Source organism: Carcharodon carcharias, chromosome 3, assembly GCF_017639515.1.
Source record: "Carcharodon carcharias isolate sCarCar2 chromosome 3, sCarCar2.pri, whole genome shotgun sequence".
Classification (NCBI taxonomy): domain Eukaryota; kingdom Metazoa; phylum Chordata; class Chondrichthyes; order Lamniformes; family Lamnidae; genus Carcharodon; species Carcharodon carcharias.
The window spans coordinates 231,661,921-231,680,075 of record NC_054469.1 but is presented as its reverse complement, the minus strand read 5'-3'; the positions used below and the strand labels follow the sequence as shown (position 1 = coordinate 231,680,075).

Sequence of the window (18,155 nt, the reverse complement as noted above, 5' to 3'; positions counted from 1 at the left end):
GTAGGCCAGAACAGGTAAGGACACCAGATTTCCTTCCCTAAAGGGCATTAGTGAACCAGATGGGTTTTTATAACTATCCATGATAGTTTTGTGGTCGCCATCACTGAGATTAGCATTTAATTCCAGGTTTTATTTGTTGCCAAGCTGCCATTTGAATCCATGTCCCCAGAGAATTCATCTGGGCCTCTGGATTACTAGTCCAGTGGACATTAGCACCACACCAACATCTCCCTTTATTATGGTCTAGACAGCCAAAGCTCTAATGTCAGTGAGTCCAAAATCTCCCCTAGCAAACCACTGTTCTCAATGGCATCATCATGGGCTGTTACTAATTAGAAGTCAGACACTTCTTTGCCGAAAGGGAGGGCAGACAGGAGGGGACATTGCTCCAAACTCACACTCTCCTCCCCCAAGAGCTTCTGGTTGGAAACAACAGTTTTTCAACCGGCCTGGGAGACATCACCTGCTTTTCTTCTTCGACTGTGCTGGCACGTGGTGAGGGACTGCCGAGGAGGGAGAAAATAATAAATATTTTGCAAAAGAAGGAATTTAAAGTATGTGTTTATATGCAAAAGCCCTCAGAGATATGCATCAGAATTTGGCATGTTTTAGGGCTGCTGACACTCTGATAATATTTTAAATTCTAGCATGGAAAATATAACAAACATTGTGGATTAAGAAGGATGGCAGCTCTAATCAAAAATCTCTTCTAATTAAGAACATAAGCAAGTGACTGTTTGAACTGGGAATGTTTAAACCCTAACTGCAGCCATTCAGGTCAAATAGAAATCTCTAAAATGTAAGCAATGTCTTATTTTTTTACTCACAGCAAATTGTGGTTCAGCTGTGAAATATATATATTTATAAAACATGCTTTTTTTGTGTCCCAATGCATTGAGTTCCCTTAACCCAGCCTTTCTGCAAAGGGGAGATTGGGTTACTGTAGGATTAGTCAGCCCAGTCATATCCTGTTCATGTACCAGATGCCAATTATTGAGGAGCAATGGTGAAAGCTGGGAGGCAGGTGCCATGACATTGCATGGTGAAGACACCAAGATACAATGGAATTGTGAGGAGTGGGAGGCATTGGTGGAGAATAAAAAAACTAACTTTCCAAAGAAAAAACTTTGTAGATAAGGAGGAGGGTGAACAAAAAGGACTTTATGCTTTGATCCTTCTGAGGAAATGATGCAAGGAAAGCCGTGCCAGATAGAGATGCTCTGGCTTTGATCAGATAGAAAGATAGGGGTAAGACAGAAACAAAATGAGAGAGCGAGAGAGAGAGAGAGAGAATAATTAATCCCATTTGATCATTCCCTACTTCCCATGTGACACATGAAGCCTGTCAAGTTTTTGGCATGGGATGATAGAACAGGTATTTGGCTTGTGACCGGCAACCCTATCCCACGCTAACTCCAGTTGAAAAATCTCATCCTCATGTTTAAAACCCTTTCTAGCCCCAGCTCCTCTCTATCTCTGTAACCTCCTTCATACTCTTCATTGCATTCACTGCCACCCCTTGAGTATTCCCTCCATTCACCTGATTGTTGGTGGACACTGATGCTGCAATGCTTTATACCAGTTCCAAGGTTCGTGGCTGCACAGTTTGGAAGCTATTGAGTAGAGACTAGGAGCTCCACCTCAGGGAATAGGTTGGAAAAATGGGAGTTTGAGCTACCCAGTGCAGCTTTCCTACACCTACCTGCAGGCAAAATGAGTGACACTCATAAATGGTGAATTTGTATTTATTTCCTGTCAATCGGGAAATGACAATACCAGAAACAACAATAACTTGTATTTGTGTAGAGCCTTGAACAAAGTGAAACATCCCAAGGTGCTTCACAGGAGCATCATCCAAACAAAATGTGAGACCACGACATATGAGATATTGGGACAGACAAACTGAAGCTTTTCAAAGAGGTGGGGCTTAAGGAGTCACTCAAAGAAGGGAAGAGAGGCAGAGAGAGGTTTGGGGAGGGAATTCTAGATCTTTGGGTCATGGGAGCTGAAGGCAAGGCTGCCAATGCTGGAGTGATTAAAATCGGGGTGCTCAGGAGACCAGAACTGGATGAACACCAATGTCTGAGGGTTGTAGGGCTATAGGGGATTACAGAGAAAGGGAGCCAGGGAGGGATCTGAAAACAGAATTTTAAAACCAAGAGCCAGTACAGGCCAATGAGAACAATGGTGATGAGTAAATGGGACTTGGTGCAGGTTGGGAAACGGGCAGCAGAGTTTTGGATAGTGTTTTAAGGGGAAAGAAACACAATAGATGATCACATAAAATGATGTGTCTGTAACAAGCTCTTTGCATGGTTCTAAATGAAAATATCATTGCGTTTCCACTGTACTTCATAGTACAAAGGCCATTCCTTGGAATGAAGAGGTCAAGGAGGAAGTGCAAATGTAAGCAAGCCATACAACAGGGGGGTGGATGGTTGCAGAGTAGTAGTGTCATTAGTCTAATGCTCTGGGGCCATTGGTTCAAATCCCACTGCAGCTGGTGGAATTTAAATTCAGTTAATATATCTAGAATATAAAGCTAGTCTTAGCAATGTTGACCATGCCAATTATCATTGATTGTTGTAAAAACCTTTCTGGTTCACTAATGCCCTCATTTTAGGGAAGGAAATCTGCCATCCCTACCTGGTCTGGCCACATATGACTTCAGACGCACAGCTATGTGGGTGGCTAAGTTGTCCTCTGAAATGGCCTAGCAAGCCACTCAATTCAAGGGCAATTAGGGATGGGCAACAAATGCTGGCCTTGCCAGTGACACCCACATCCCATGAAATAATAGAAAAAAGTAATGGGATGGGGCAGGGAAAGCAAATAATAACGTGGAGAAATTCAATTGAACTACAACTTATTTTCAAATTAACAATCTTATCATGAAAAAAACTATTTTAAATAAGTTTTAAATTTTCACCACGAGTTTTGCTAAAAATCACTATTGAAAGCTTAGACATGGTTAATCCTGCCTAACTATTCAAATTGACTTCCATAACATTGGAGTCTCTGAGAGATTGTTTTAAAAATGACTAGAGTTTACAATTCTTTATTCTTGGCTAATTAAGAGTCAACCAGACCAGGTAAGGATAGCAGATTTCCTTCCCTAAAGGACATTAGCAAACCAGATTTTTTTTAAATGATAACCGATTATAGTTTCATGGTCACCATCATTGACATAGCTTTCAACTCCAGATTTATTAACTGAATTCAAATTCCACCAACTACTATAGTGGGATTTGAACCCATGACCCCAGAACATTAGCCTAAACCACTAGGTTATGAATCCAGCAATATTACCACCACACCACCCCATCATAAGCATTTGGATGGGTTTCTCTACATTGGTAGGTTTAGCTAGTGAAGAAGGCACAAAATCAAGAATAAACAAATGTCAAATCTGAGGTAACTAACAGTGATCTGGGATAACCGCTCCATCTCCTTGATTACTTTGGGATATTTACAGATGGAAGTGACTTTCAAAAAGGAAAACTCAAATTTAAATAATAGTAAACCATGTTTCAGGAGCGTGTCTGCACTTGCATCAATATTGTCTTGTGAATATTTGACTTCTACACCGACAATTGGGCTTTTCAGCACTGTCAATCCCCAGTATTCCTATGAGAAGCTTCAATTAAGTTTCAAAAATGGCTTTGTGAATACACACACTCCCTAGACTGTTGCAGAGTCATGGCAACCAGGAATGTCCGGTTTGATTCCTGGGTCAAGAAATTCCTGAATTCAGGGAGCTGGAAAAGAAAACTTTCAGCTGCAGAGAGCAAGAAATTTGGGGAAGAACGCAGTTCCATCATGATTCTGTGCTGACCAGATTATCCCTTTTAAATTCCAGCTGGGGTGTGAGCGAGCAGATCCTTCACTTGATCTAACAACCCCCACCATATCGAAATTTTCCTTCCAGATCCTTAAAGACTCAGGCTTTGCCCTGGGGTGGTGCCTGCTCCATTGATTTTTCTAATTCTATTCAAATAATTGCCTGTTCAAAAATTTCAACCCATCCTTCCTCTCTTACCTGCTGTGTGCTCTCCAGAGGCTCTACCATTGCCATGATATAGCTATGATGGGAGAGCGATGCCTGGCACTGAGTGGGGTCCTGGTATACCAGTGGCTGATGGTGTGGTGAGAATGATGTGACCACCACGAACTCAAGAGTGGTCCCCAGCAGTGGAAACCAGGCCAGGCATGGGGTTTGTACCTTCAAAGAAGGCAACATATAAAGAAAAAACATTTTGTTGATTGGCCTGCTTGTTCAGGGACGATGAGGAGTAGAGGCAATTGGAGTCGATTTGGGGTGAGTGGTGGGGGTTATCTGGGCACAGCCTTCCAGCGGTAAGTGACTGCCCAATTTCCAAGTGCATGGGATAGGTGGACAGTGCCCTGGTAGGGGCCAGTGTTGGAGGGCACTAACGTGCATGAAGCTGACACACCAGGTTGAATTACGACCTATGGAATTTCAGAACCCTTCCTTTTAGACTGTAGAAATTGTCTAATCTTTACTTATTGCACATTCCCTTTACATTTCAAATTATCCTTTGCTCTTATTATGCCCTTTCCAACACGTATTTTCAAAATTGTACAGAACCTCAGCTTAACATTTGCAGATTTATACTCTATTGTTCTGGTGATATAGCTCACTGTCTATTTGCTCTTATTACTTTTCCACATTGACCCAACAACGAAGAGAAGTCTAATGTTTTTAAATGTTGCAGTTGCCAAGGAACTTTGGCATTGCTGTAAAGTTGTATAAATCCACAGTTAGGATTCAACCTGCCTTGAGAAAAGTTGCACGACACTGTCTGGGGAAGGTAGTGTCACATTACTTGGGTTTTGCATCACATGGAGTATAATTCCAGCTCCCTGTCAAATTAACCCTCCTTAAAACTTTGTAAACCCAGCTAGAGCTAATTTAAATGTTCAGGCATCGCTGCTGCCTGTGTTTGCTAAACATCTAAATTATAATTACTGGAAATGGAGAGCTATGAGAGCATGTAATTAAACATACACTGATCTCTCTCCTACGTAGGAGAATTGGAGTATAGTCAGGCATGCATACTTCAACATCATCCCAGAGGAATAAACAGTAAAACTTGGGAAATGACTGGTACTGGTCCAAACTGAAATAAAAACAGCAAATGCTGGAAAAACTCAGCAGGTCTGGCAGCATCTGTGGAGAGAGAAATAGAGTTAATGTTTTGAGTCCATATGACTCTTCTTCAGAGCTGGTCCAAACTGGGCTTGTATAACTTAAAATGGAACTCCAGTTTGGACCAGTGCCAGGCATTTCTAGGTTTTACTGCTTTTTCCTTCTGCGATTGCTATACTATAAATGCAGCATTAGTCTCTTGCTGCTAATTATTTCTTTGCCATTTCTTTCCTTTCACCAATATTCCAAATATATTTTTAAAGTATTTATTCTTTCCTGAGAGGTGAATGTTGTTGGCAAGGCCAATAGTTATTGCCCATCCCTAACTGCTCTTGAGAAGGTGTTGGTGATCCTCCTTCATGAACTGCCACCATCCATTGTGGTGTAGGTACACCCACAGTGCTGTTAGCAAAGGAGTTTCAGGATTTAGACCCAGTGACAGTGAAGGAACGGCGATATAGTTACAAGTCAGGATGGTGTGTGACTTGGAGGGGAACTTACAGGTGTTGGTGGTCCCATATGTCCGCTGCCCATGTTACTCTGAATGGAAGGTGTTATCGAAGATGCCTTGGAAAGTTTTATTTGCTATTTGCCTGTCAAGTTACATAACTGATCTAGGTCTCTTCTCATTAACTGGTCTTCATCTTTCAGTTCTTCTCCCTATATCAGCGACTCTTGACCATTTAAATGCTTAAAATCATTTTTTGCATCCAGATCATAGAATTATCTATCAAGAAACAGGAGTCCAAGGAATGATACTTGTATTTTACCCATCATTTATTCTGTGGCTCTCTTGAGGGGGCGCTAATTCTTATTTTTATCCAACTATTTCTTCAATCCCCTGTCCCCATGCCCTTTTGGAGGTTTTTGAACTGGGACTTTGTCAAAGGCTTTCAAAGCATTAAACAAGCTATATTACAGGGAGCTCCACTCATTATTTTGTTTTTAATATTTTCAACGAAGTCAAGATTTTTCCAAATGCATGCTGGCTTCTTGCTAAACTATTGTTACATAGGTATTCCTCCAATCTTTTCCTCAGAATAGTTTCAACTATTTCACCAACTGTTGATATTAGTTCTAGAAGTTTGTTGGGCCAGATCAATCCCTCTTTGTTAATACACCTCCAATATTGTGGAACCCATCAGTACAAAAGGATTGTAACCAGTGCCCACAACTGCCTCCATGGGCATATCCTCCTAGGGTTAAACCATTTGGCCCGGCAGACTTAATTCATTCATGTTCTAACTTTGCCTTTTACCTTTTTGGAACAGGTAAATTATCTACTTTTATGGTAACCTCCTTTGCTATGTTCATCCCAAGGCTTCTCTTCATAATCCTAAAATCTCTTTAACCTGTCTCAACATTTTCCTATATTCCTCCCAAAATGTCCCCCTTCTTTCCTCGTTATGCTTTTCGTAGATAGTTTTCTTCCTTCCATTATTTCATTTTAATTGCTAATCACATTCCATTCATATTCATCTACATTGGAAATTGCCTGTTTAATTCACATTTATTTTTCTTGTGTACGAAAGTATACTCTTTAATGTGCACAATATTGCATATCCTCCATATAGTTCTAAAAGTCACCTGTTTTCCCTCAGCCTAACTATCCCTCAGAAATACGCTTCACTCTATTTCTTTTCATTTGTTCTTTTGATGTTTCCTATTCTGAAGCTGTATATTTCTGCCCTGGTCCTCAGTGCCATTGATTGACAGATGGTCCCAATTCAAAACATATCATTTGGTTCATTGCTCGCCTCCCCTCGCCACCTACACCCACCTACCCCCCCCACCCCCCACCCTTGCACCCCCACCTCACATATTTTACTAATTCTACAATTTGACAGTGTCTTGCTTACATGTAAATCCAAATCAAAATGTGAATTACACCTAGGGAAGCTCATAACACATTGCCAAGAAGTGAGTCCTGGGTGAGGAAAGGCTGGACAGGCTAGGCTTATATCCGCTGGAGTTTAGAAGAGTAAGAGGTGACTTGATTGAAACATATAAGATCCTGAGGGGACTTTTCAGGGTGGATGTGGAAAGGATATTTCCTCTTGTGGGAGAATCTAGAGCTAGGGGCACTGTTTAAAAATAAAGGGTCACCCATTTAAGACAGAGATCAGGAGACTTTTTTTCTCTCAGAAGGTCATGAGTCTTTGGAACTCTTTTCCTCAAAAGTCTTTGAATATTTTTAAGGCAGAGGTAGATAGATTCTTCATAAGCAAGGGGGTGAAAGGTAAATGGGGGTAGGCAGGGGTGTGGAGTTAAGGTTAAAATCAGATCAACCATGACCTTATTGACAGGCGGAGCAGGTTCAAAGGGCCCTGTGGTCTACTCCCATTCCTAGTTTGTATGTTCCTATTTCTGATTCTTAGTGAATAATCTATTTAGGTGCAAACTGTCACTTCTGTACTATTGTGGGGTGTTGGTTACAGATCAGTATGTCTTCAAGAAGTCTTTGTGGTCTTCGAAGGTTAACTGCAAGTCTTTATCGACTACTAGAACTATTTACACATGTACAGTAAAGGGTACAAGTTAGGAGCTGTCTCCACATTTAGTTCTACACATGTCTGTATATAATATGACACTGACCCCTGGGTCACCTGCCTTCTTACATCACTGTGTTGGCACTACTGTACTCAGCCTTACATTAACCCTATATGTGCCAGACCCTTATACTACATATACCAACTAAAATTTCTTCAAAACAGTCTAGGAAGTAACTGAAATGAACAGACTTAATCTACCAAGTGAGCCAGGACCCTATTTACCCAACGTGATGCATAGAATCATAGAATCGTGAGCACTGAAAGACCATTCAGACATTTGAATCTGCACTCTCTCTTTAGAAGAACAATCCAGTTAGTCCCCCTCTCCTGCTCTTTTTCCACATCGCTGCAATAATTTCTTCTTCAAGTATTTGTGCTATAAAAGGTCAGCATTAACCCTGAAAGAACAACTCTCTAGCCCTTATCTCTAACTTCCCAGGCAATATGCCCACACCCACGTTTGAACATCTCTGGCTCCTCCCTCACTGTTCCCCTTATTCCCATGTGGGTGACTGGCACCAGCACCTCTCCTGCTGCTTGCATTGATGCATCTCGATCTCCTCTATACATTTACTACTTTAGGCCAAGTAAACTAATGAGTGCTCTATCAGCTTCATCTTTACAACACAAAGAAACTAATCACAAATCTCAACACTGAGTCTTTACCATCAATAATATGCTTTAACCCCTGCCCAACTCTTGCCTTAGTTTCAAAATGCTGCCCCTTGTCCAGGGGAATGAAACCTGGTGATTTATTTTATTTCATACTCTACTTTTCTGCTTTACTTTACATTAACACCTTTCATTGTTGCATTCTGGGTATTGATGATTGTGGTACTGCAGCTGGGGGTCATTGGCATTGTAACAGAGGGGGAGCAGAAGCAGAGGGGAAGGTGGATTATTATATAAAAACAAAAAAACGATGCTGGAAATCCAAAACAAAAACAAAAACAGAATTACCTGGAAAAACTCAGCAGGTCTGGCAGCATCGGCAGAGAAGAAAAGAGTTGATGTTTCGAGTCCTCATGACCCTTCGACAGAACTTGAATTCGAGCCCAAGAAAGAGTTGAAATATAAGCTGGTTTAAGATGTGGGGGGTGGGGGGGGGGGGGGGGGGGGGGGAGCGGAGAGAGAGAGAGAGAGAGAGAGAGGTGGAGGGGGTTGGTGTGGTTGTAGGGACAAGCAAGCAGTGATAGAAGCAGATCATCAAAAGATGTCACAGACAATAGAACAAAAGAACACAGAGGTGTTGAAGTTGGTGATATTATCTAAACAAATGTGCTAATTAAGAATGGATGGTAGGGCACTCAAGGTACAGCTCTAGTGGGGGTGGGGAGAGCATAAAAGATTTAAAAATATTTAAAAATAATGGAAATAGGTGGGAAAAGAAAAATCTATATAATTTATTGGAAAAAAACAAAAGGAAGGGGAAAGAAACAGAAAGGGGGTGGGGATGGAGGAGGGAGCTCAAGACCTAAAGTTGTCGAATTCAATATTCAGTCCGGAAGGCTGTAAAGTACCTAGTCGGAATATGAGGTGCTGTTCCTCCAGTTTGCGTTGGGCTTCACTGGAACAATGCAGCAAGCCAAGGACAGACATGTGGGCAAGAGAGCAGGGTGGAGTGTTAAAATGGCAAGCGACAGGGAGGTTTGGGTCATTCTTGCGGACAGACCGCAGGTGTTCTGCAAAGTGGTCGCCCAGTTTACGTTTGGTCTCTCCAATGTAGAGGAGACCACATTGGGAGCAACAAATGCAGTAGGCTAAGTTGTGGGAAATGCAAGTGAAATGCTGCTTCACTTGAAAGGAGTGTTTGGGCCCTTGGACGGTGAGGAGAGAGGAAGTGAAGGGGCAGGTGTTACATCTTTTGCATGGGCATGGGGTGGTGCCATAGGTTGGGGTTGGGGAGCAGGGGGTGATGGAGAAGTGGACCAGGGTGTCCCGGAGGGAACGATCCCTACGGAATGCTGCCAGGGGGGTGAATGGAAGACGTGTTTGGTTGTGGCATCATGCTGGAGTTGGCGGAAATGGCGGAGGATGATCCTTTGAATGCAAAGGCTGGTGGGGTGATAAGTGAGGACAAGGGGGACCCTATCATGTTTCTGGGAGGGAGGAGAAGGCGTGAGGGCGGATGCGTGGGAGATGGGCGGTGGATTATTAGTTAGCTTAAAAGGATGTTAGTTGGCAAAAGACCTACCAGTTCAGGTAATTGGCACAGGTTTGAGGGCATTATATGAAACTCTAGTCAGAGCAAGATGGACCATGCAGAGTCGGGGTGTAAGGTCAGAGTGTGAATATTGCAGGGCAGGGCTGGAAGGATAAAAGTTCCAATTGATGAAGCGCATATACTAGTGTTAGAGTGCTCCTGCTACATTGCTATCTATGCTATTGGTCCCCAGCTGTTAGCTCATTTCTTTAAATGGTTTAGTGTAACTGCAACATACAGGAATGTAGTACAAGTGCATTAAACCTTTTGTACATTATTTTCAGAGATTAGAATTGCTATCCTGGAATGTTGAGGAATTATGAGGCTGTCGGTAAGGAGATTTATAAAAAGGCTTGAGCTGCTCCCCTGCTGGTTTACTGAATTTATTCAGTGAGTCACAAAGCCTTTCAAGCAAAGATACTCCCAGGTTTAATCCCCGGAGTGTCTTTAATTGATCTATATCAGCTAGGGTGATGATAAAGGTGCTCCTATTGGTCTGGGAGGCCCCTAAACTAATGAGAAAATCTGTCAATATGCCATTCTTCATTGCTATTAGGGAAATGTGTGGACATCAACAATAGCAACAATATTCACTAATAACACAACATAACAAAGAAAAATGTCAAGGAACTTCACAAATGGAACTAGGCAGGTAAGCTGTGCAAAAAGAGATAATGAGGGGTGACTGGCTGAAAAGACATTTTGGAGAGGCTTTTAAAGGAGGAGTGAGAGAAAGAGAGAGAGTGATGGAGGGGCAAGAGGGTCGAGTTCCAGAGAATGGCTCCAAAGCAGCTGTTGACCATGCTACCAAATGTGTGAAAAGCTTAGAGGCACAGATGAGAGGATAACAACAGTCTGCCTACCAGCATTCACTGACAAGGTTCCAACTTGAAAACTAGTCAGTTGGATAAGTGGCCGGAGGACACTTAGTGCCTGTGAAAGCACACCCTAATAAGCAGTCAGCATCATCAGGAGGGAGTGGAACAAACAATAGATATACAATATATTGATCTGTCTTATTACATTATAGGAAATGTAGTTTATTTTTATTTACTCATAGGATGTGGACATCGCTGGTTAGGCCAGCATTATTTGCCCTTCCTAATTGCCCTTGAGAAGGTGGTGGTGAGCTGCCTTCTTGAACCGCTGCAGCCCACGTGGTGTAGGTACACCCACAGTGCTGTTAGGGAGGGAGTTCCAGGATTTTGACCCAGCAACAGTGAAGGAACAGCGATATATTTCCAAGTCAGGATGGCTGGCGGTTTGGAGAGGAACATCCGGGTGGTGGGGTTCCCATCTATCTGCTGCTGTTTTCCTTCTAGATGGTAGCAGTTGAGGGTTTGGAAGGTGCTGCCTAAGAAGCCTTGGTGAGATTCTACAGTGCATCTTGTAGATGGTACACACACTGCTGCTACTGTGTGTCGATGGTGGAGGGAGTGAATGTTTGTGGATGGGGTGCCAATCAAGTGGGCTGCTTTGTCTTGGATGGTGTCAAGCTTCTTTGGTCCTGCACTCATCCAGGCAAGCGGAGAGTATTCCATCACACCCCTGATTTTTGCCTTGTGGATGGTGGACAGGCTTTGAGGAGTCAGGAGGTGAGTTACTCACCACAGGATTCCCAGCCTTTGACCTGCTCTTGTAGCCACAGCATTTAAACAGCTAGTCCAGTTCAGTTTCTGGTCAATGGTAACCCGCAGGATGTTGATAGTGTGGTAATGCCATTGACTGTCAAGGGGAAATGTAGGGCCATGATTTTTTCAGGTGAGCTTGTCGTTGTCAGCTACCTATTCATTTACATCAGCATTTTATTAATTTGCCTTGTCTTGTGATTTAGAACTCAAATTAAAAACCACTGACTGAAGGACACTGAACCTTGCACCAATTATTTAGATGAGTTGTCATTTCTGGAAGCTTGTGTATTCTCACTTCATGTGTGTTGCCTGGAAAAGCCCCCAGAATCTCTCAATATCCTGACTCAAAAATTTCAGGATCATTGCCAAATTAAAATTAGCCAAAACTCATGGGTGACATGAATATGAGGCAACAGATTTATTCTTGGATGATCTATTTCAACAGCAGAAATCATTAGCAAGACTTCTCTTGTCAAAGGCTTGGGGCTAAAAGAAATAAAACTCTACATAAGTGAGAAAGAGCTTGGAGAGTGGGATGGATAAGGATAAGGTGTTGGGGCGCTAATTGCCACATGAGAAACTGCTGAAGACTTGCATTTATCTTGCACCACCAGATACCTCAAAGTACTTTAGTCAATGAAGTACTTTTGTAATCATGATTGTCCCATTAGATACACAGCAGCCAATTTGCACACAGCAAACTCCCTCTGACAGCAATGTGATAATGACCAGATAAACTGTTTTTAGCGATGTTGATCAAGGGATAAACATTGGTCAGGACACCAGGGATATCTTTCCTACTCTTCTTCAAAACAGCCATGAGATCTTTTACATCCACCCGAGTAGGCAGACAGGGCCTCAGTTCAACATTTTATCCAAAAGACAGCACTTCTAACAGTGCAGCACTCCTGCAGTACTGCACTGGAGTGTCAGCCTTGATTTTGTTTTGTGCTTAGGCCCTGGAGTGAGACTTGTAACCCAAACCTTGTGAGCCAGAGACAAAAATAGAGCCAAGGCAAAAATGAATGCATAGGTGCTGATGGTGACACCCCATCAACTTGGTGCCCCCCAGATTGAGCAATAGGTGCTATAGGAGCCAGGTACAAAGATACCTGTGAACACCTGATGAGGGGCAGGGTGTGAGGGAGCAGTATTGCTGTTTACATGCTATCATAAATTCCATTGAAGAGGCAATCTCCTTTGAGAAGAAGCATTTCCCTGACACTTTCCTCAAACCCTCAAAAGACTGTCATAAATCATGGGGTTATAAGATCGTAAGAAATAGCAGCAGGGGTGGGCCATTCAGCCCATCGAGACTGTTCTGCCATTCGATAAGATCATGGCTGATCTGATTGTGGTCTTAACGCCACTTTCCTGCCAACTCCCATAACCCTGAATTCCCTTGTCAATCAAAAATTTTCAACTCAGCCTTGAATATATTCAATGAACCAGCCTCTACTGCTCGCTGGGGAGCAGAATACCGGAGACTAATGACCTTATGAGAGAAAAAAAATCCTCATCTCCACCTTAAATGGGAGGCCCCTTATCTTTAAACTTTAGCCTCGCACAGGAGAGGAAACAGCCTCCTAGAGTCTACCCAGTGAGGCAATACCCCCACTCCCCCTCCCCTCAGAATCTTATACGTTTCAAATCTGTGTCATGACAAAAATGACTCGTGGCACTTGCTTCACTCTCTCTCTCTCTCCCTCCCAACTATAAAAGGTTTGCTAATTACTCTTCCATCAAGACAATGCTCTTTTCATACCTGTAAACTAATAAAGAATAGCCCACTCCAGCCCAGCCCCCTCCCAACAATCTCTCTCTCTCTCTCTCTCTCTCTCACACACAGGCACAGGCACAGATTTTAAGGAAAACTATTTTTCAATGGGACGGCGGTGGAGAGAGGTTAAAAAAAAAAGCACTGCTGCACAGTGCAGGGTGACGTTTGAGAAGAACATTTAAAGGGTTCTTTTATTGAAAAGAAAACGTGTAATACCCGCAGCAGCCAGGCAGGGGCGGTAAGCCTGAGTCAATATATAGACAAGAGAGGGAAGGGGGTGAAATCGAACCCATTGGCAACTTTAACTTCCAAAACAGGAGGGAGGGGAGGGGTGAGAGAGAAAAAAAAAGCTAAGACGTGGATCAGCTGAAGCAACTTCTGCAGAGAGGGTAGCAGCCGCAACAAAAAGTGATTGAAGTTCCCTGGAAATGTTCAACACTGACCCACATCGATTAAAGTGCAGAGTGAGCGAATAGGAGGGGGGGAGAGAGAGAGAGGGGAGTGGGGGGGGGGGGGGGGGGGGTGTTGGGGTAGGGGGGTAAGGGGTGAGGTGGGGGAAGGTAGGGGAACGGGAAAACCAAGGGCTGAGATCCGTCCTCCTCCCAGATGAGCGTGTGCGCCTCTCAATAATAGAAAACTGGCTTAATTGGTAACTTTATACCGGAAAACGCTATATTCTGCCACGCAGCTCACACATGCGTAAAGGATTTCGTTATTTCCTATGCAGGAGGGACAGAAAGAGAAGAGAGAGAAAAAAAAAATCCCCCGCTACATCGAAAATAATTCTTCTTCACCACCCCGGTTCTCAGTAACCAAACCAAAATAACCAAAGCACAACCCTCAGGAGTAGTTGCTGTGTAGCAGTGTCTCTCTCTGACCTTACATCTGTCCTTATTACAATAAGGAAACCGCTTCGAAACCAATTTGCATTTTTCTACATGTTACCCTTTTTTTTAAAAAATCAAGCCGAATAAGGGTCGGGTAGCTTTCCTACCGTAAGCACCTTCTCGCTTGAAGAATGAGAAATGTGTCCTTTGTTTATTTTTTTTTAAATTACGCTTGGAAAAGTTATGCGCGAATGTTTAACCTTTAACAGGAAAATCAGCTGCCCCTTGATCTTCCACAAAGACTGGGGGTTGTTTAAGAGAAAACAGGAAAGATAATCAGAGCTTCACCCACACAGTGACAACTGTCTGAATCTATATGTACTGACCTAGTCACCATATATATATATACTATATATACTGACCCACTATATATACTGACCCAGTCACCATATATACTGACCCACTGTATATACTGACCCAGTCACCATATATATACCAAATATACTGACCCACTATATATACTGACCCAGTCACCATATATACATACCAAATATACTGACCCACTATATATACTGACCCAGTCACCATATATACTGACCCACTGTATATACTGACCCAGTCACCATATATACATATACCAAATATACTGACCCACTATATATACTGACCCAGTCACCATATATACATATACCAAATATACTGACCCACTATATATACTGACCCAGTCACCGTATATATATATACCAAATATACTGACCCACTGTATATACTGACCCAGTCACCGTATATATATATACCAAATATACTGACCCACTATATATACTGACCCAGTCACCGTATATATATATATACCAAATATACTGACCCACTATATATACTGACCCAGTCACCATATATATATACCAAATATACTGACCCACTATATATACTGACCCAGTCACCATATATATATATATACTATATATACTGACCCACTATATATATATACTGACCCAGTCGCCATATATATACTATATATACTGACCCACTATATATACTGACCCAGTCACCATATATATATATATACACCAAATATACTGACCCAGTCACCATATACATATTCTGACCCACTATATATACTGACCCAGTCACCATATATATATATACTGACCCACTATATATACTGACCCAGTCACCATATATATACTATATATACTGACCCACTATATATACTGACCCAGTCACCATATATATATACTGACCCACTATATATACTGACCCAGTCACCGTATATATATACTGACCCACTATATATACTGACCCAGTCACTATATATATATACTGACCCACTATATATACTGACCCAGTCACCATATATATATATACTGACCCACTATATATACTGACCCAGTCACCATATATATATACTGACCCACTATATATACTGACCCAGTCACCATATATATATATATATATACTGACCCACTATATATACTGACCCAGTCACCATATATATATATATACTGACCCACTATATATACTGACCCAGTCACCATATATATATATATATATACTGACCCACTATATATACTGACCCAGTCACCATCCCCCTTTAAATCGAAATGTTATTTATTGCCTTTTTAAAAAATAATAATCTTTTCACCCAGAAATAGGTTTCTCATTGAGGAAAGGATTTTCAAACTTTAACTTGTATAAAATCCAACTTGTCGGCGGATTAATATCAAATTGCTCGTCATCGGCAAGTAATCAGATTATCATTTCCAAACTTTGTATCGCGTGAGACACCCCGCCCAACGTTTGAGTTGTTATTAAAGAAAGGAGTTTAGCTCTTTCGGAATACGAGGTGGGTGAAGTTATCAAACCTTGGACGAGAGGGGACCGGGAGAGTTCCGCCTTATCTTCGGGGAAAGCATCGATTAACCTCTTAAAGACCTTGGCCAAGTCGCTGTAGCTCCTGTGTAAGTACAGGACGTTCCGGTCTGACCACTCCGTCCTGATCTCGAAAAAGTCCTCTTCTCTCCGATTGACGATGAGTTTCCTCACTCCGTTCACCCAGCAATCCTTCACGAACATGTTGACCAAAGAGGTCCCTTCAAACACAGCCGATGCCATCCCTATATCAGCCCAGCATGTTTGGAGGAACAGGGACAACTCTTGAAGAGGGGAGGGGGCACAGCTCCTGTTCTCTAGCAGAGATCCAAGGCTGTTGGAGGAGGAGGAGGAGGTGGAGAGCAGAGCTTCACACCGACTGCACTTCCCCAGTAGGTCCTGTGATCTCCAAATCGGCTGCTTTCAGGCCGCTCCTGTCTTTTCTCTCTGTGTCTCACACCCCCTCTCCTCCAGTGTTTGGAGTGTGAATCTGGGGATTAAGTCTTGCACCTTAGCCCAGCTGTCAGCACTGCCCTGTCACAAGGTGCTCCCTCCTTGTCACTTGCAAATCATGTCCGTCCCCCTTCTCTCTGACCTCACTCCCGGCCGTGTCCAAAAGTGCTCAACTTTTCCTCAAGCACGTACTTCCAGGGAAGTGAATTCCCTTCCGCAGGATCCTTGACATCATTCCCAGGAATGTCTCTCTCCCACCCACCCAGTACTCACTCTCTCTCTCTCTATGAATGCTGCGCCTGTTCAGCTGCTGAATAAGGACCAATGCACAAAACACAGTAACAGTCCTCACACAATATCCCTACAAATTCATCCAGGCTGATGTTTTCTCCTGAAGGAAAAGGGTGGAGCCAGAAAAAACACGTCCAAATATTACAATCTGCCGAATTGTCCCAACCTCTTAATTCATTTCAACTGGGGGGGGGGGGTGAGATTCAGATTTGGAACTGAATTGTCAGTTGTTTATAACAGGTTACCAGGGTAACACACATTCTTTAATCCTACGTAATAAGTCCCGAGAAAATGATGTATATAAAAACCTGCACCATATTTCTAGAAAGTGCGAAATGTGCACGTGGACCAATGTAAACAAACTGAAACCCAAAAGCGAATTATATTCCCCCCCACCAACCCCTCGTCCCGCTTTTAAAAACTCTATTTCCTCCTAAGTATAAGATCTTTGCATCAACCAACACACAGCCTTGCAACAAACCCATGGAAAAAATATCAGGAAAGCAGATGTTTCGTTGCAGGGGGATTGTTATAAGTTACAGAACTCCAACTTAGGGGAATTCACATTTCACACTGGAAATCATTGGAATCAAACGGGCACAGCAGCAGAACTCAGAAACTGACCTTCATCTGATCTCAGAGCACATCAGTGTAAACAGCTCTGGAGCAGGTCTGACTCTAGTTGGAGTGACTGAGTGGAATTTCAGTGATAAAAGATTTTTTTTAATGTTCTGTGGGTTCATTGGAATCTGGCTGGGTCTGTTTGTTCACAAGCGCAGAACACTAACTTGTGCATTTGTTCAAGAGAACGGCTAACTGGGTATGTTTGCACACAAGTAAAGAATACTAACCTCGTGCATTTATACACCAGTACAGAACACTAACCAAGTGTGATTGCACATGAATACAGGACATTAACCGGGTGTGTTTGTACACAAGTACAGAAAACCAACCATCTGTGTTTGCACATAAGTATAGAACTCTAACCGGGTGTGTTTGTGCAGAAGTACAGAACACTAGCTATCTGTGTTTGCACATGAGTACAGAACACTAACGATCTGTGTTTGCACATGAGTACATGAGAACACTAACCGGGTGTGTTTGCACACATGTACAGAACTCTAACCGGGTGTGTTTGTGCAGAAGTACAGAACACTAGCTATCTGTATTTGCACATGAGTACAGAACACTAACGATCTGTGTTTGCACATGAGTACAGAACACTAACGATCTGTGTTTGCACATGAGTACAGAACACTAACCGGGTGTGTTTGCACACATGTACAGAACACTAACCGGGTGTGTTTGCACACATGTACAGAACTCTAACCATCTGTGTTTGCACATGAGTACAGAACACTAACCGGGTGTGTTTGTAC

The 18,155-nt window shown here is 42.6% G+C and overlaps 1 protein-coding gene across 1 annotated transcript in view; it reads right to left on the bottom strand.

Annotated features, from left to right (window-relative positions):
* pxdc1b (PX domain containing 1b) overlaps positions 1–16,858 on the bottom strand; it is a 79,762-nt gene extending 62,904 nt beyond the window's left edge. The window contains exon 1 of the mRNA XM_041183199.1: positions 16,026–16,858. Coding sequence (XP_041039133.1) covers positions 16,026–16,275 — 250 coding nt within the window. The 5' untranslated portion in view covers positions 16,276–16,858. The remainder of the gene's footprint in view (positions 1–16,025) is intronic.
* Between the last annotated feature and the right edge of the window lie 1,297 nt (positions 16,859–18,155).